General features: G+C 32.7%; 1 protein-coding gene across 1 annotated transcript; it reads right to left on the bottom strand.

Annotated features, from left to right (window-relative positions):
- Positions 1-15,835: 15,835 nt before the first annotated feature.
- Positions 15,836-20,108, bottom strand: LOC25496168 (receptor-like protein EIX2). Its single transcript, XM_013596440.3, has 2 exons — positions 16,380-20,108; positions 15,836-16,040 (listed from the first exon to the last, which is right to left on the bottom strand). The coding sequence occupies exon 1, from the start codon at positions 20,007-20,009 to the stop codon at positions 16,383-16,385; it is 3,627 nt and encodes a 1,208-aa protein (XP_013451894.2). The 5' UTR covers positions 20,010-20,108; the 3' UTR covers positions 15,836-16,040; positions 16,380-16,382.
- Positions 20,109-20,884: the final 776 nt, after the last annotated feature.

The raw sequence follows: 20,884 nt of genomic DNA, 5'->3' as shown, positions 1-20,884 counted from the left end.
AATGAGGTATTTTAAAATACCTCTCTGCCGAGATTTTGTCTGAAATAACGAAAATTCCCGGTTTTACAGATACGAATAAAATGGATAAAAATAGAGAAAAGTGGTCAAAATTTGGGGTATGACAGCCTTCCTTCAAGTTCAACCATGCAGTCCTATACCTGCACAGCCTCATGATCTCTCTCATTTCGATGTGATTAAGTTTTTCCTAGAAGCATGTCAGGAGCCGGACCACTCCCCGCCTTCATCAGCCTCGGGCGTTACAGTAAGAACCCTAATTTTTGTACTTTGACCTTAATTTTATCTATTATGTTACTTTCTTCAAATTTGTGCTTCTATTTTACTTTCTTCGAATATGTGTTTCTATGTTACTTTCTTCGCGGTCTATTTTAATATAATCAAAGTTTGAATGCATATTTTTTATTCACAATTTTATTAACATTTAATTTTAAATCTTATTATAGAATATGAAACAACATAAAATAAAATTAAAATATGTGAAAAATTACTAAAGTCAATATGCTCATTTTAAAGTGAATTTTTATACTCTAAATTACAAAATTAATAACAAAATATTTAAATTTAATTATCATTGATATGTAATAAAAAAGAAATGAATTTATTTTTCATAAATGGTAATTCAAAACTAGTATAGATCATAAAAATATTTATTTATGTTAAAATAGATTTAAGTGTAGTGCATATTTAATTATTAAGGGAGGAATTTGTAATTCAAACATCTCATAAGGGAGAAGAGTATAAATTTTACTATTCAAAATATGAGAGTATATATTTTAACATAAGAGAGAAAGCAAGTGTAATTTAAGCTTCTGTCAGGGAGGAGAGTGTAATTTACCCTTATATATTTCGTCGAAAAAATTGTTTTATAAAATATTAGTCTAGTACATAGATATATATCTATAAATTTGGAATTAAATTTCTTTGACCTATTAATTCTATATATAAAATTCCCTAAAAAAAAGTCTATATATGGAATAAATAATTTCTTTCATTATTAAATATTTTCATTTTTATTTAGTACAATTCTATTTTAGTGAAAATTGAATTTTATTAATTAAAGTAAAAATTATATTTTAACATTTACTAAAATAAGAGTCCACCGTTGACCCGATTCCATAATTGGACCCATGTATCATCAAATCAAACTTGACTAATTATTTATTTATTTTGACTTACAAAATCAATTTGAGATTCTCACTCACATTCATCAATATCACTAGAAAAATGAAATCCACAACTCTATCATCCTTGTTGTTCATCCTTTTCTTGTGCAACATAGTTTATGCTCGTCCTCCAGTACATGGCAGATTGTATGAATCTCTATGCAGTGAGTACAGGCCTATTGGAGATGTCACATATTGTGTGAATCTTTTGAAAAGTGATTCAAGAATCGTCTTAGCCAAAACTTACCATCAACTTTCCAAGTACATCTTGCAGATGGCAATAGATAAAGCAACATCTATTCAAGATTATCTTATCATAATGGCAAAAAAATTTCCCAATGATAAAGCTGTTGGAGATTGTGTACTTCCATACTATGATAATTGTATAATGTCATTCCACCATGCATTGGATGAGGTAGAAGGAGAGGAACCTAAAAGTGCAATGACAGATGCACAAGCTGCTACTCATGAAGTTTCCAATTGTAACAAAGCTCTTCAAAATGACAAGCCAAGTTTTGATCCCATCGCAATCTATGTAAGAAACAATGAGACCTTTGCTCTAGGTGTAATGTCTATTTTAGCTATACTCAAGCTTATGAATTAGTGGAAACTTATGAAATAATCATAGGAAAGTATTGGGCTAATAATAATATAGGATTTCCTATGTACGCAAAAAAAAAAATTATAATAAATAGTCACATAGCCAGCAAGCATGTATTTCTCTATGTTATTATTTTTAATAATAAAAAATATATGTAGTCATTTTACCTTTTGTCATCTAAATATTTGTTATCTAAATATTACGATTGCGCAAAATCAATTATTACTCAATACTCAGAGAGAACATAGTATTTCTGTGTGTGTTATTTTTTTAATTATTTTTAAGCAAAAAATAAATAAACTAAACATTTTAAAAGAAATTTTATTTAGCCTGCCCTAATATATTTTAGAGAGATAAACTCAAGCTCTTCTTTATGCTCTCTTTTTTCTTCTTAATTCATCGAAAAGGGGTGATTTTTGGTCATTTTTCTTGACCTAGGATCACCCCTCTATATTTTTCCCCCTTTCATAATATACATAAGTGTTTTTCACACATAAACTTCGCTTCTTTCCAAACCCTAGCTGTCACCACCTTTCTTCTTTTTGTCTACCGATTTAGGGTCAATATTAATCCAAAATAATCCATCCAAATTGAAGAATTACTTGATATGGATAATGTCGTTGATAGGACATTTGATTTTCTTTGCTGCAACTGAAATTATTTGTTAATTCTTTTTGTCCTTGAAGTTTTTTATTTGTATTTGCACGTAGTCAAAAAAAGACAAGTTGTACTATTTGTCTCTAATAGAGACAACTTCAGAAGAGCACAAAGTGTGACGTGGCTTCTGGGTCCCTAAGAGTCTTTTGTCTTTCAGAGTCTGGAAACTTAAGAGTTTGATGATCTTCAGGTTCTAATAGCATTCAAAGTCTTATGGTCTTTAGAGTTTGATGCAGATCTTCAACTTCCCTTGTTTCCAACTGTTGTTGTATATATTCATCCTGGATCAAGACTTGATTCTATACTTTGAATTTTAATATATGAGCATGCACACTTGAATATATATTAGCATATTCAACTATTCCTTAATACTTTTTATCATCAAAACTTTAAGAGTGTGTTTGGATGAGGTAATTTGGAAATTTTAAAGAATTTAAAATTCTAGACAATTTATCTCAAAGTATTTGAATTCCCTCGTAATATTACATTTCCTCAACATTACATTACATTCCCCCATCCAAACAATGAAATTCACCTCAAAGTATTTGAATTCCCTCATAACACTACATTCCCTCAAAACATTCCCCCATCTAAACACACTCTAAAAATATTGTACAAATTCATCCCCCCCCCCCCCCAAGACATTTGTTGTTGATTTAATTAACAAGTAGACTTAAGAGTTTGAGGTTTGTAAGCCACCTATGAATCTGATAGTCCACGGGGTGAGGTTTGTAAGCTCCCCCTAAGTCCTCTCCAGGAAAGTTAAATGTTCTTTTAAATGGGATAATGATAAATCAATCATTCAAAGTTTTGTTTAACACGTTAAAACTTTCAGGTTATGAGCTCATCAGAGTTTACTAATGAGAGGCAGACTTCGGTTTTAATTAACTAGGATTACAATTCTAAGTCACAAAAGCTAGAGTTTAGACTCGGACTTAAATACTTTCTATCAACTCCCCTTTTTGTCATCAACAAAAATTAAGCATAAAGCACATATAGAGAAATAGATAGAGAAGGAGATGTATATTGAATGAAAATAACATAGTTAAATTATACAAATCCAGACGTTCTTGTGCAAAGTAAACATGAAGAACACAACAGAAATTAAAGGGTAATCCTTGGGTTTCTGAGTGAGCAGCTACAACAAGATCTTTATCTGAATTTGCATTAAGGTTGATTGAGTCTAAAAAATCTCTTCCATCTTAGCTTCTAAAACTTCTTGCTTTAAACTCTGAGCAGCCGTTTCCTCCTTAATCAGAACCAAAGCACGGTTCTCATAGAGATCCTTTTTGATAAGAAAATTTTCAGCTTTGAGAGGAGGGATATCAAAATCAAAACCAAAGATATGTAGTTTGGCAAGTCATCAACCAGAGGCATCTTGGGAGCCTCTGGTTGTCTTCTGCGCTCATCCCGAGTTCCACCAGATCCTTATTCATCATAATGTCTCCTTAAGATGTCATGACATTATACTGCAAAAACTTGAGTGCTATTAATATTTCTAAGAATCTCATTCAACATAGTAGAACCAAGCACATTGACATTCATCATCATTTCATCACGGAACATGTTGAATATTAAGTTATGAACCATGAGTATGTAGCAAATGAACAACAACAGGCAGATATTTTAACTAAGGTGCCAAATGTTGTTCAGTTTGAGAAATTAAGGGGCTCTTTAGGTTTTTGCTTGTATGAGAGTTTATAGAAATTACAGTCGTGGAAGCATGCAAATGGATACTTTCTATTTACTATATCTAAAGATGCACAAGAAATATGGAAAATCATTGCCATTTTGAAAACCACTGAAAATGTAAGTTCTCTTGATGCTTCATCCGTACCGGCCAATGTTCCCACAAACCATTTTGATTATGTGGATAAAAAAATTATGATGTTACTGAAACTTCAATTATTGCTCCAGTTATTGCATGTTGAACCCAATGCTGAAACCCATAATTATATTGAACCTAATATTGATCTTGTTTTTAAAACCTCTGTCAAACAATGTGTTGAGTTTATGAGTCAAGTAGATCTTATCTCTAATAAGGTTGTTAAACCATCTAGTACACTTGATATTTTTGTTGTTTTTGTTGATGATGATGTTAATGAACCCCCTACCCTACAAAACAAACATGTCTTGTTTCTGAAACATCAACTGACCAAATAAATCAACAAAAGAAACCGCCGCTAATGATTTTGGACCATCCCATGTCCAATTAGATATTATCTTTGAACTTTCTTTTGAAAATGTTGTTGATGTGTCTGTGCTCTCTAAGCATCCCCAAATTGAATTGGTTGAGAACCAAAATATTAAGAATACAGAGGCTAATCAAGGTGTGAGTACTAAGATTGTGAATACTATGGAAGGTTGCCTGCCTAGTAATGTTGCTCCGAGGATCAACGAGAAAAAGAAAAGAAAAGTTGTTGAGAAACCTCATGAGTCCTCTAGAATCCCCAAGGAAGCAGGTTCCCTCTTGAGATACTGAGTCAAATGTTGAGGATGATGTCCTAGACATCATGTTCTCTAGTAGAAGAAAAGTTGTTCGGAAGAGGATCCATGTGAATGTCCCCACTTCTCCAATGGATATTGTGTCTGTTCACTCCAAATCAAGTGTTCAGAAGTGGAAGTATGTGTTTCAAAGAAATGGTTGCTTTCTTGTGCTAGTTTGAGTGTGAAGTATGGAATTCCAAACATGATCGGTGGAACAAATTGGGCACCTACAATACAACTGGGATGGCCATGCTGATTTTTCTCATAGGAACAAAGGCCAAACTGATTTTTGGTAAATATGTATTTGATCAAACTATTAAAAAAGTTGAAACTTTTGACTACAATACTATGTGTTTCTGATGTGCTTCATGTTGAGGAATCTTACTTTGATAGGATCTATTGACTGTTTAAATCCGTTGTTGCTATTTTCTGATGGATTACTGTTTATGAAGAGTTTTCTACTACCTTTGCCAAATTCTACTAACAAGGGGGAGTAGTATATGTGTGTTATGTCTTATGACTTTTGCTGGAAGCTGGTATGTTATATGCCTAGTAAGGTTGGAGTGAAACCAGTTTGTTCGTGGTGTGTTTTTCTTATTCTATGGTATGTTATGTATGATGTGTGTAGCAGATATCTGAATTTTATGTGCTTGTTCCTACACACATATTTTCTGTTGAAGAATGGTTTTAGCCAAAATTTGTCAAAGGGGTAGATTTTTGTGTTTTTGGTTGTTGAGTTGGCTTCATTTTGTTAAAACATTTTGTTCTAATAAGATGTTGTACCAGATGTCCTAGACATGTAGTACGACATGCATCCTTTATATGAAGTTGTGTCGTATTTAGCATTCTTGGAGTGATGTATTTTCACGTGTGATTTAAGAAGATTTGATTGAAGAATTGGTTTATGTTACTTGTGCTTGAAGAAGCGCGTGGTTCTAGAAGCTTTCCTTTGTCGGTTTATATTTTCCGTGTGTTTGAAGTTATTTCTGAAATAGATTTAGGAAAGATATATTTTGTGCTTTTGGAAGATTGTTGCTGAAAATATATTTATGGACATCAGATATATTGTTGTACTGTATGTTTCTAGAAGGAAGACTTAATGCAAATATATTTCTTGAAGGAATATTTGATGCAAATATATTTCGGCATGTTGAAGAAAAAGGCCAACACGTGGATGGCTATTTGAGAAGGCTTAGACCCTAGTTTCAATTCACGAAATCAAGCATTGAAAAATTGAGTCATTAGGGTTTCGTTGTTAAGTTTTGGGCTTTATTTTGTATATCTCTCTATGTGATGTCATTGATTATCAAATTATAGAGATGGTTTGTTTAGTTGAGTTGTAATTTCTCTTTGTATACCACTCTAGTGATTTTAGCAAGAGTTGGTTTGTTTTTGAAGTTGTTCTCCTAATCTTATTGTATTTGTGATTGAGTCAATCATTGAGATTGTGGTTGAATGAAAATGAGAAGGGATCTCATATTTAGGGGGAGTTCAAGTTAAAAATTCACGGATAGTATTAGGTGAAGAGACAATGAACAAGGTTTGTTCACATAAGATTAAGAACTGATACCATTGAGTGTGAACTTTCTTTCTTGGCATCGATGCCACATATGTAGATGATGTTGCTTCCGATATTTTCCTCTTTATTCCTGTCTATTGTTTATTGTGCTATATTGTCGTATCAATTGTCCAAGACATCGCATTGTTATAACTGTTGTCCAGGACATCGTAGAACATCTGTTCTACTAGTACTAAAATTTCACAACGTAGACTTTTGTGAATTTTAAAGTAGTGAGATTGATTAATGTCACAAGTCAATTTTATGATAGAAAAATTCTTCTATATATAATAAAAAAAAAACTTCTTTAAAAATAGTTTGAAAAATAGATGTTCACTCTCAATCTGATTCAAAACATAAATTGCATCCTCATTATCAAAATCAACATCCATTAAAAAAAATAAAAATCATCATAATAAAAATTAGTAGTAGTTAAATGATTAAAATTGATGAAATGTTAATAAAAATATTGTACTCTAGAAATAAAAATAAAATAAATTATAATAGGAATTTATATATTTTGTCTTTAAAATAAAAATAAAATATATTTTATTTTAAATTTATATAAATTCCTATTATAATTTATTTTATTTTATTTTTATTTTTAAGTGGTTATGTCTTTAAAATATATTTTAAAAGGTTCAAAAAATTATAAATTAAAATAAATTTATATAAATTTGACAAATAACAAAAAATTCCTATGTCAAACTTAACTCTTTTTTTATATATATATATATATATATATATATATTTTGTCACCAAAATAAAAATAAATTGTTTCTTGAATACATTGGTCAAACACATAGATAGACATCTTGAATTCAGTCAAAAAAATTAATTATTATATCATTGATTTATAGAAACTATTTAAAAAAATTATTATTTGAATTTCTTGCACCTATACTAATTCTATCACAAATAAATATATTTCTTTAATATCACTATTCACTATTAACCTAATTGTTAGTTTATATATTGACTTAAAATATCATTTGAGATTACCATCATCAATATCATTAGAAAAAACTTTTAGAAAAATGAAACCCACAAAACTATCATTTTTTTTGTTCATCCTTTTCTTGTGCATCATATTTCATGCTTCTCTTTGTAGTGCCAACTTGTATCATGCTGTATGCAATGAGTACAGGCCTAGGAGTGATTACAACTATTGTGTGAGAGTTTTGAAATCTGACTCAAGAATCCCCTTAGCCAAAACTTACCATGACCTCTCCAAACTTATCTTAGAGTTGTCAATAAATCAAGCCATGACAGTTCAAGCTTCTTTTATAGAAATGGCACAACATTTACCCTCAGAAGAAGCTCTTGGTCAATGTGCAGGTAAATTCTATGATGAGAGTATTGAATCATTCAACAAAGCATTGAGTAACTTGGATAAGGATCCTTTAAGTTCAAGAACTGATGCACAAGATGCTGGTGATGGAGTTATTGATTGTATTAATGCTCTTGAAAATACAAAGGAAATATATGATCCTAAAGTTTCTTATCGAAACAAGAAGATCCTTTTTCTAAGTGTAATGTCGTTTTTCGCTATAAATCATCTTACATAGTGTAAAATTGTTTGCCTAATAATTTAGGGTTTCTTATGTAAGAAGAATAAATAAATAAAAAATAGTCACATAGCCAAAAAGCATGCATGTTTTTCGCTATGTTATTATTATTATTCTAAAATATATTTACCCATTTCACTTTTATCAACTAAATTTTACCATTGCGCACAATTGATTATTTATTAATACTCATTGAAAATTTAATAATTAATAATATATACATGGTTCCTTCAAAAATATTTAATAATAGATGGTGTCATTCTTTGACATGTAAACAAATTTGTACCATTGTAAGAAATTCGGTCCGTGAGAAGCACGTGTTATCTCAAGAATAGCATACGGACTAGTCAAGAGCTCGGCCTGTGGACGAATAGGAGACAACTCGATGGCAGTCCGTTGGTAGTAACTCCTAACAAAGCGAGATCTCCATCCACACTTATTCGACACTCCCGTTTACCTAGAATTATGACCAAGTCTTCATGAGGAAGCACATGTGCCATTTGACAAGGGTGGCCTTAAGGGTAGTGGGAGGGGCAGAAACGCATGACACTATTTTTTTAGGGGCATCAAAATTATTATTTTTCCGTAGTAGTTATGGTGAATTCTATGGTAAGGGTGAAATTAAGTCACTCATCCATGAACCACTTTCAAGTGTAGGGTGAATTCTACTATACATCATCTATAGTAGAATCTTCCCATATTTTCTACCACATGCTATCAGTATGTGTCGAGGAAGTTGATTCATCGGGTTTCTTCCAATAAACACCAAACGGTCCCAACCAGCCTCTTCGACGTTAGACAGGGTCAACACAAATCCTTGCGTGAATATCTCACATGTTTCAATGATGCAACTATAAAGGTAGTAAACCCTAGCTAGGAGACGTTAGTCAGATCATTCCAAAATGGGCTGAACGATGGTCATTTGAGTGAGTGCTAGCCAAGAAGCCCGTTGGTTCAATAGAGGATATCATGTCAATTGTTGAGCTCTTTATATAGTGGGAGGAGAGTAATTCCCACAAAAGTGCTTGAGACGCCAAGGAATGAGATTCAATCAGAGCGGATTCTTCTATATTCAAGGCAAGAATAATTACCCTCAGTCGATCATAGAAATGAGAGCCTTTGAAACATTTTGCAAAAGGCAACTAGAAAATTACACGCCCATGAACAAAAAGCATGAGCTGATATGCCGGTAAATTTATCACACCAGGGTTCATCCAAAACTTTCAGCACCAAGAGCCGGGTTTTTGGGGAGTGAGTCCAATAAGTAATTGGTTAAAATAAAAGAGAGTAGAGGGTCACTATTCAGACGGGTGCTACTTCTTGAAGAGGAAAATAATGTTGTTAATCCTAGAACGACACTTAACACTACTAGAAACTCTCGATTTTCCTGCGGATTATGATGAAAATTCCACAGGTTTGAAAAGGATTCAAATACCCAAGTTATAGCTTCGTCGGTAATTGTTTCCTTAGGATTTTCGGATCCGCAGAAATACACATCTGCAGGAAATGTTATAAAAATCTGTAGGAAACATTAGGTTAGTGTTTGAGGAATTTTCCTGCCCAAACATACTCTCAGCAGAAAATCCGTAGAAACAACCGCAGGAAACATTTTGTAGAGAACAATCAGCCGCAGGTAAATCTGCAGGAAATGGTTTTATATAAATAAAAAATAGGCTTAAATATGTCTTTCGTCCTTGTAAATATAGGTCATTTGAATTTTCGTCCCTGAAGTTACTAATCCTTCCAATCTGCCCCTACAAATATTAATCATTTGACTTTTGGTCCTAATTAGATTTTTTTGCTGAGGTGGGCTGTCATTAGCGACGTGGTGCCCATGTGGCAAGTGATGATTGGGCTTGGTGGTTTGCTTAAATAGGTTTTTCATCCCTGCAAATATAGGTCATTTGAATTTTCGTCCCTGAAGTTACTAATTAGATGTAATTAGGACCAAAAGTCAAATGATTAATATTTGCAGGGGCAGATTGGAAGGATTAGTAACTTCAGGGACGAAAATTCAAATGGCCTATATTTGCAGGGACGAAAGACATATTTAAGCCTAAAAAATATAATACACTGTAATGCATTCCAGAATGATAAAAATATAAATTTTAAAAGATAGAGTCTTTAAACATTTCAACAATTAGAACAAAATAATTGTGTAGAACAAAAGAATGTTTAACAATTGCACTCATCATACAACATTTTAAGATTAAAAACCTCCAATATACCCAATTGCTAATGTCTCATACCTCTCAAAGCATGTTCCACATAGTAAATACAAGTATCATAGTTTGTTGTATGTTTTGACAAGTAGAACTAAACGTATAAATTGAGGAATTACAAATGTTGGAACTAAAAGTATATCCTATTGACGAAAGAGACACGACTGTATATGCAAAACTGTCATATTTGGAAGTGGTATGAAAGCTGATGATGAAATAGTGTGTAGGGGGAGCAGGTGGCTGTTTCATCTGAAGATGAAACATAATTCTCAGCAGTTAACTGCAGCTGGTTTTTGAATTCCCCGACAGTTAACTACCGAGGGGGCAAAAGCGTATTTTACTTGTGTGCCTCAGCCTTATGAAATGTGTCAACAACAATTTTCTAGTTATATTTTGAATTGGTACTATCATCTTATTTTTCCTTACTGCCACTTGTTCTCTTCTTTAATTTTCTACACCCTTCCTCTTTTCTCCTGTGCTTCCTCCTACAAAAATATTTGGGATGGATGATTTTTTATGGCTCAATAACAACAATGCAGCTCATGACTCGTTTTTTCCTTCCCCTCCAATAAATTTAGGTCATGACTATTCTTAATGGTCCACACACATCTATTTAACAAATTCTTCATCTTCTCCCAAGAATGTTGCAAAATCTTTTGCATGGTCATCTTCTTCAGAACTATAAAATTGCATTGGCCAAAAAAAACTTCAACAATCTTGATTGAAAAAATTTTCGCCGTCAATATTCAGATTGCTCAAAAAATTCACCAGACTATTGATTTTTGTCCGTGCTATTTAGCAACATCCATTTTCTTCTTCTTCTTCTTCAGAGTACATTCGTCTGTTATGTATGTTCCAATACTTACATAATAATAGACACTTATTTGTGTACAAGGCCAGAGACCGCTAGCAATTTCAAGTACACCTTCTTCTCACCGGGTGGCCGCCAAATGCATTGATTGTCCTCAGATCGTTCGTTGCCATGCATCCACCACTTTATCTGTAGCAAAAGGTATTTCTATTTTCTATAATCAATTTCAATTTCCTCAGTACTTCAACTGCTGATGGTGAAAGCATAGGAGGTTCTCAAATAAAGGATTATTGGCACAATTTCTAACTATTTTTTCTTTTCAAGATAATAAATCATCATCACTGCAATTTGAAATAAATACCAGATTTAGGAGTTAAATAGGTCTGTGCACTGAGTTAAATAACTCTCAATTTCTATGATTTAAATAACACTTCTCCCACCTGCATTTGCTTGTAGTTTTTGTTTGTTTCGAAAACAACAATGGCGAGACATAAGAACAACCAAAATGAAAACATGATCAGTAAAACTTAACTAATGAAATTACCATTCACATATTTCTTAAAGAAACTATAGCTATGAAAAAGGTTTCTCATTTTTTGTCACTTCAAATATGTCACCAAAAACTCATCCCTTCTACTGCAAAATTTGTCTTTGCCTCAACTTTTAGTGGTTGTGTTTGATATAAGTTTGAAAGGTTCCTCCATCATTTTTATTTCAAAATGATGGAGTACTCTTTCGAACTTATCGTGAATTTATATAGCATGGGCAATTTGTTGTATTTTTCAAAGATAATCAATCATCAATACAATTGGTTCGTCTAAAAACCCAACTTGGAATCAATCAATAGTAGATTTTGGAGATAAATAATGCTATGGCTCTATGAGTTAATAAAACTTTACAAATCCATTTCTCTCACAGATTCCTCAATCAAATATTTTATGTTTATATCCTCATTATTAGCAAGCTTGGGAAACACACCAAGTTGATCTGTAGCACCGATTCTGCTATTGGAATTTCCAGATTTATGATAATTCATTGCTCCACTTTCTTTTTCCGGACTACCAACTCTTCGTCTTCTTCTAAGAACGTAGCTTTGTTATTTGGAACGTTCATCTTCTTAACTTTAAATTGCATTTTCATCTTTCTTTTTTAACAGTACTTGCATTGGTCCAAAAAATACTTCAACAATCTCGATTGAAAAATTTTACCATCAATATTCACATTACTCACACAATACACCAAACTATTGATTATTTTCGGAGCTAAAATTATTTTCCAAACTATTGATTAATTATTTCCCGTATTAAATTCTAGCAACATCCATTTTCTCGTCTTGAGAATATGCACTTACGTAACTTATGTTTCAATCAATACATACATAATAATGGCTACTTATTTATGTACAAGACCCAAGACCAGTAATAATTTCACAACCTTCTTCTCGCAAGAAATAGAAATACCAGGTTGAGAAAAAATGACAACATTAGTTCTGTGTTAAAAACCTTAGAGGGGAACAATGAAGAAATATGCACATTATTCATACATGTAGATAAAGAAAAGAACTTAACTCCAATTATTATATGGCTAGGAACCTATCATCAAGTTTTCTCAAGTGTTACATCTTAGACTATAAATCTCCCAAACAGGGTTATAAGATATTTCATTCCGTTGGAAATTTTCCCGCGCGATAGATTGCGACGAAGAAGAGCTTGGTTGTTTCAAAAAAAACATATAAGCATAGATATTCCATTTGGGTAGGCGCACATAATCAATTGAAACGAACAAAAAAAAAACTTACTTCGAGGCCTGCCGTAGGATAAAATTATTTGATTAATAAGTCCATTTTTACGTTATTTCGTACTGTATTGTACAATTCCTTTGTTTGGGGGATTCTTTTATCACGCGATAAAAAATGAAATTTTAGAATGGATTGCTACCCATGCCAAATAGTCATATAGTTATGTCTAGCATGGTCATAACCAGATCCATGAAGAGTAATCAAAGAGCCCCAAGAATATGGTATAGCCTCCATAGAACGAGAAGGAGCGAAATTCTCATCGGCACTTGGATTCTACCATACAATTTTACAATGTCGGTAAAGGCAAAGCGTTAAAGTAGTAGCTCCACACTCGAAAACAGAAATGACAACCTCGTCCTCCTCTTGAAATGGATTTGGCAACTGGAATTTGAGTCTATTCTCAAATTTCTTACAGAAAGTGAATGCAAATAGCAATTACTTCGAGGAATTTAAGTTGTACATACATGTTCTAGGATGACTATTGTATAACCCTAGTAAGAGTGAGAAATAGATATGAAATTAGCATGGAACATATGTGAAGATTAGTAGAGGACATCTGATTCACCACTCCACGTTATCTGAAAGATAAGTATATATCGGAGTACAATAAAGGTTTACACAGACAACCTATGCATGCTTGTTGAAGATTCTTTGGATATATTATTGCATTTTTTACCCTGCCACTCTTTCTTTTATTTAGCGAAGTATGGGCGCGACGTTTTTTTTTTTTTGTGGTTTATTTCATAAGTTCGGTTTAGAATTAACAAGTGATTGTATTTCTACTTAATTGAATATTTTCTTTGGAACATGAACTTCACATCATGTTAATTTTTGAGTTCATTTAATCCAATTATTTATATACTTGTATGTTTCTATTGTAGATGGCTGTGAATTTCGATTGATTTTATTTTGGTTTGTAGGGTTTGGGATTTTGAATTTCTTTGAGGCTTGAAAGTGAAAAATAAAGAAAATGCAAAGCATTGTGGAAAAAGATAAATGTATGATGACACTAAAAAAGATGAAATCTGCAATGAATGATCATAGATCTAAACTAAACTCCTAATCATCTACTTACAAAGTGCAAAAAAATGCAAAGTTGCAGACAGAGTGCGAAACCAATTCTACATTAACGATAGATTCTTATGTTTTAGATGACAGTAATCTTTGAAGATGTACCACGGAAAAAGATAAAAATGTATTACTAACAAAGTGCGAAAAATGTAAAGTTGCAAACTCTCTTCCTCAGGTATAATCTACCACTTGAGTTTTTGCTGAGAGGGATAAGAAAATTTAATTTTCTTTCTTTCTTTCTTCTCTTTACCATTTGATCAATAACTTATCAATGTACTATGACTTTCTTCGCTTTTTAGAAAATTTTCTGTTAACTTTTAACGGGATTCTTCAATTGGCAAACGACAAACCTTCTTTTTTGTTGATTCTTTATACCTATGCAGACGATTTTGAAAATTCCAGAGTTCACGAACAATTCCTTTACTCATCTCCTGGCTGGCTTAGAAATGGATCTTTTCGATGTGGTAGATTCATTACCTGAAGTCTGCACTTGAGTTTTAGATGAACCTTTGATAGTAATGATAGACAACGAAGAAACGAACTAGAAGTCGCATTTTCATTACCTAAAGTCTGTGTAATTTTAATAGAACATACGGGAGGTGAGTGTAATTTTACTTATTCCTATCATTCTCGTATTTCTCTGCAATTACTCTGCTGTAACTCTATCAGTATTGTCAATTGTTATAAACTAACTATCTTAAGCTTTTAGGTGAAAGAAACATATATAACTTTTTGTTGTATGTGTAAGATGATCCCTTAGACAAGTGTTCTGAAATTCCGTTAGACAAATACATTTTTTGGTCAGTGATATGAGAACTGCTCGAACAGAACTGAATGGAGAAAAGGAAAACGACGGCTACGGATAAAATGAAAATCAGAACAGGCTGCAACTAAGGCAGCAAAGGACATATTTAACCTCCGTGTGTTCAAGGTTTATAACAAGAGTTCCAACGCCTAATGCTATTAAAAGAAAAAAAAAACTACGTTTATAAACTTGGATCATTATTGATTGATTTTTCTTTAAAAGAACTGATATTTGTAGTTTACACACAAATAATATTGATTGATTTATCTATGAAACCGGAACTTCTGTATGTTATTTAAAATGCATGTGAAAGCCCACTAAGCTTTATAAATTATACGGAAGCAAATAGCCAAAAACTGCTTCAAATTAAAATTTTGAAACACTCTTGCACTATAATCATAGAGTAAACTTTTAAAACTTCTAGGAAAATGACGGTAAAAAATTCAGTGAAGTCATTTTTCCGATGATGAATAAGTTCACACTGACTACTTTGCAGAAATATCTAGAAGTCAATAGATAACGCTATAACAGCAGGCATAGCAATATCTGAATGTCATTCCGTTGTTTTTTTGAGTAGCGGCCAAATAGTCGCTTCTACTACAGTCAAAATCAAGCATTGCGTATAAACTATTTGACTCCAAAGGCTAGTCCTGAATCCTGACCAGAATCTGTCTGACTCCATTCAAGACATTCTTCTTGTTCTTTCTGTCATTCCTGAGGTAAAACTATGTTACTGAACCATTTTCATAAACAATTTCACATTTTGATATTCTTCATTACTTCAACTGCAAGCTAACTTGGTTCGACAATTAATATCCTGCGCTGCTGCGAGAACTGTTATGAGGATGTTTTTATGATTTTCTTTTTCCTCCTCAGTAAGATAGTTGGATAACATTAAGAACCTCTGACTTCAATTTTCATATTTTCTTAAATTAAATTATTAGTCTTAATTGATTTTTATCGACGAAGATTCTTCTAAGTAGAATGCATGAGAAAAATGACACATGTATTTTTTACTTGTAGAATACACCACCAATGTTTATTGCATATGAATAAATTACAGAGAATACAAAATCTATTGCAAGTTCAACTCGATTCAACAAGAGACTATAACATAAGAGATAAATGACATAATCACATATTACAAAAACACATTCCAACAATCTATTTTCTAGAAGATAGTTTCTCTTCGGCCATCAAAATCTCTCAATTCGTCCGGATTACACGTTAATCCGGTTAACCACCAATGCACTATGGAGTACCCTTTAGTGAAGATGCCCCCTATATAATAGTTTAAGTGTTAAGGTCATTAGATATAAAGTCCAAAATATAAATTCCTAGAAAACTTGTAACTTGAAACACAATATCATGAAAGATAACTTTTGAACATATGGCTTACACTATCATGAAAGATAGATACAAGTAAGAAAAAATTCCTTTAAACTCTTCAAAATTTCTAACAACACGTTATTTAAGAAACTATAGAGACTAAAGATGAACAGTTTTAATAGAAATTATGTGTAAAATATATATTTTTAGATACCATACTTATATATTATGGTGACTACTTTATGTTAAATGTAAATATATATGAAATGTCTAGAGTTAAAGTATTATTACCAGTTAATCTTTAAGCCCCCATCTGCATTTGACGTAAATTTTATCCATTAAATTGTTCATGAACTTGAAATAAGCATGTCTCCAGGAACGCTTGATTAGGATTGATCCAAATACACCCCAAAAGCCTATAATAAATCCAAATGTCAGACTGATGTAAAATCCACGATTGAGAAGCAAATCTTCATCGTTTTGAACTTCTACTTTTGGATCATATGGTGGTTTCCCTTCAACACACAATTTTACAAGTGGTGGTCCACAAAGATCAAGATTATCTTCGTAACTTGACGGATTGAAACTTTGTAGTTGTGTGCTCAATGGAATCTCTCCAGATAATTGATTATGTGACAAATCTAACACACCAAGCCGATCTATTTGGGAAAGACTAGAAGGAATTGAACCTAGCAACTTATTTCGTGCCAAGTCAAGAAAGTCAAGTGATCTTAGTTTTCCAATATTTGAAGGAATTTTCCCTGTAAAATTGTTTCTTGATAAGTTCAAAGAGACCAATTGAATCAAATCTGCTATTTCAAGTGGAATCTCCTCTGAAAAGTGATTGCTTGATAGATCTATGCTTTTTAAAAGAAACAATCCATTGTTGTTGAACAGTTCTTCTACACCTTTCCAGGTAAAGAATGCACTCAAATCATATGTCTTCCTCGTATATTGGCCGATAGCATACTGATGACTGCTTAAATCTTGTGATAAATCTTTTTGAGTCATTGAGGTGAAATTTTTAATGCATTTTGGAATCTGTCCAGATAGATTGTTGAATGAGAGATCAAAGAGTTGAATGTTTTGTAGATAACAAAGTTCGAATGGTAAACTTCCAAAGAAGTGATTCCTTTGTAAGCTTAAAACTTGGAGCTCTTTTAATTCGCTTCCAATCCAATAAGGGATGAGTCCCTTTAATCTATTTTCTCTCAAATCTAGCATTACTAACTTTGTACAGTTCATTAAGGAGACAGGGATTTCCTCTGTTAAGATGTTTTTCCTCAATATTAATGCTTGAAGTTCTACAAGAGATCCCATTGAAGTAGGAATCTTCCAGGAAAAATTGTTGTGACTCAAATCTACATAAACTAATGACTTGAAGTTGCTCCAACAATTTGGAATTCCTCCCGAAAATTTATTATTCGAAAGGTCAAGTTGACGTAACATTATATCTCTACCGTTTGCACATAGGAAAGGGCGAGAATCAGAGAACTTATTTTTGGACAGATCAATAAATGAAGAACCTCTTAGAAATGGTGGAATGGACCCTTCAAATTCATTTGATGAAAGATATAAAAAAGAACAATGATTTTTTACTTGAAGATTTGGAATTAATCCTTTGAGATTGTTATAGGAAATGTTGATTCTAGAGCAGTCTTGGGATGATAGTTTAGACCAAAACCACTCTGGAACATTATCTGAAATTCCACCATTAGAAATATCAAGATTGTGCAGGTATTTTTGTGTCTGAATCCATTTGGGAAATGTAAGACCAAGTTTGCATGATCCCAAATCCATAGTGTACAGTTGGAAAGGCGGGACCCAGTTTTCTGTAAATCTCAATGCCAGTGAGTTGTCAGACAAATATAAATATCTTAACATTGACATACCAGAAAAATGGAAGTCGGAGATCACGCCATTCAAAGAGTTTGAGCCCATCTGTAGTAGCCTTAGAGTAGTTGGAAATCGAATATCTTCAAATATCTTCCCGTTGAGTCTATTTTCAGAAATATCGAATGTTTCCAAAAATGAGAATATTGAAAGATTAGGCAGTGTGCCGTTAATTTGATTAAATCTTAGATTTAATTGTTGGAGTGAATATCTAGCACATCTAGATAAGTGATGGATTAAGACTTGAAGCTCACCACTAAAACTGTTGTTGGACAAGTCCAATGATTTCAACTTACAAGCATTCATCCACAATGATTTAGGAATTCCCCCTTCTAAAGAGTTTGATCTGATGTGGAATTGTTCCAACTGAAATGGCAAGCTACTACCTTCAGGAATCTTTCCACTCAGCTTATTATAAGAAAGATCCAATGTTTTCATTGATGTGAATAGAGAAAGACCGGGTAAAGTTCCAGTGATTCCATTCCAACCGAGGTTTAGCACTTCAAGTGAATTTCTAACACAACCACTAGACAAATTGTGAATAATTAATTGCAGGTCTTCAGTTAAATTGTTTTCTTCCATATCTAAAGAACGTAAGGCGCATAAATTCATGAAGGATTTAAATGCCACACCCTTCAATTTATTATATGATAGGTCAAGTACCTGAAGAGACTGTATCACTGTGCCATAACCATGTGATGGGGGAGCCTCCAGGAGGTTTCCAGCAAGGTTAAGCTCAACAAGATTGGAACTTATATTTGACAATGACTGGAATATCATGAATGATGTGAAGCTGTTATCAGCTAGTCTTAGTTCTCTCAATTTTGGAAGACTACAAGAAAAATTATTTGACGGGAGATCCACCATTTGATTGCCACTAAGGTCAAGCTCAACAAGATTGGAACTTATGTTTGACACCATATGAAATATCAATGATGACACAAATTTGTTCCGAGAGAGATCAAGGATAGAAAGAGAAGTGGAAAATTTGAACTTGGATTGACTCAAGGAATGGACAAAATGATCAGAAAGGCCACAATTTCTTAAACTTAGTTCTATCAGTTTTGGTAGCTTACCAACTGTTTCCAACCAACTATTAAATCTATAAAGATTTGATATCGACGACATGTGAAGATGGGTTAAAGAGGTAAAATTAGACAGCCACTGACCTCTACTGTGATCTTCGTTGTCCATAGTCAGATCACCAAAATCATATCCTCCAAGATAAAGCTTTTGTAGGTTTGTAAGCTTTCCAAGTTGAGATGGAATATTTCCTTCCAAATTATTATAGCTGAGATCAAGAAATTGCAAGTTGGAGAGATTTCCAAGTTGAGATGGTATTTTTCCTTTAAAACTATTTCGGTGGAGATCAAGATATTCCATGTCGAAGAGATTTCCAAGTTGAGTTGGAATGCTTCCTTCCAAACGATTGTTCCTGAGATCAAGAAATTGCAAGTTGGAGAGATCTCCAAGTCGATGAGGAATAACACCATCTAGACGGTTGTTTGAAAGATTCAAGTATTTCAAATGAGAAAGAGACTCGAATTGAATAGGAATTTGTCCTCCAAGATTGCAACCTGAAAGATCAAGGTATCTTAGGTTTCTTAGAGATCCAAAGATACTTAGGATATAATTGCCTTCAAAATTATTTCCACCAAGGTTCAAATACTTTAATTGCTGCAACTCCATCAATGACTTGTGGATATCACCACTCATATAAAATTTATTGCCATCATTATAATTGTAATAATTAAAATCTCCATGAAGGTTGAGCATAATTACATGATCAGTGAGGTTGCTGCAACCAATTCCCTTCCATTGGCAGCAATCTTCTGTCGTCCAAGATGACAACATGCCATAGTCATCAATAAGGGCAGCCTTGAATTGAAGAAGTGCCTGCCTCTCACTTTGTATGCACCTGACAACTTTTTTTGAACAAACAAAATATGCTTGCAACACCAAACAGATGAGAAATATTGTTTGACTCAATTTCAAACAAAATGGATTCATCATTGACATTGTGGTCATGACAAGTTATGTATCAAGATATATTTGTAATTTGATTTATTGTTGTGTGCTCTTTCATTGCCAATAGCTGAATTTATAATAATTGTAGCCGAGTACCATTAGGAAAAAACGAAAAGTGTACTGACAACGAAGAAGACTTTAGAGTCTTCAATAAAAAATCTAAACGAAACTTGGAAATTTCAAAGTCATTATTCTAAAACCAATCAATGTTTTTTCGTTATTTGTTATTATATATATCAAGAGAAAAAGACAATTAAGCCGGCACCTAAATATTAATTAAATGAATAGAAAAATATACTTTGCAGGCGGACCTTAATTATTTGAATGATATTTAACAGGTAGATAGTAACCCCTAAACAAGTTTTAGAAGTTTAAGAATAACACAGTTTATAGGTTTTGTTTGTAGGTTGAATTTCAATCTAATATGAAATTTGAAATTCGCTTACCCATCATATACCACATCAAACTTTGCCGTATAGTAACAAAATTGTACTAGTAGTGAGTACGATTTATCAGACTAGGGTTAATTTGTCTAGGTCATGTTTTGAGAAGGCTCTCAAGGTTAGTATTTATAGTCATTAAAGGGTTAGATAAACCTTCTATTTTAGGTGTTAAGTTACTTGGATAAGGATAACCATCAGGGTTCCAGCCGATTCTAGAATGTACTCCTTTGCGATGCATGTAAAGGTATCGCCTTAGCCTGTTTCGGCCTTATAGATGGGGTGCAAAATCGCTTAAAAAAAATATAGAGGGATTGCAAAATCGAACAATTGATAAAAAGTGCAATTAAGCCGTTAAGGTACTTAACCTAGAATATTATGTAGAATATTTCTTTTGTAATTAAGTGTATAATCTCTTATATAATAGACTTTCCA

The sequence above is a fragment of the Medicago truncatula genome, chromosome 6 (assembly GCF_003473485.1).
Source record: "Medicago truncatula cultivar Jemalong A17 chromosome 6, MtrunA17r5.0-ANR, whole genome shotgun sequence".
NCBI classification, from domain to species: Eukaryota; Viridiplantae; Streptophyta; class Magnoliopsida; order Fabales; family Fabaceae; genus Medicago; species Medicago truncatula.
Note: the sequence above shows the minus strand (reverse complement) of the source record. Positions and strands in the feature narration are given on the sequence as shown.

Coding starts and splice junctions, on each gene's coding strand:
- LOC25496168 (XM_013596440.3), bottom strand. CDS start 20,009: ATGACCACAATGTCAATGATGAATCCATTTTGTTTGAAATTGAGTCAA.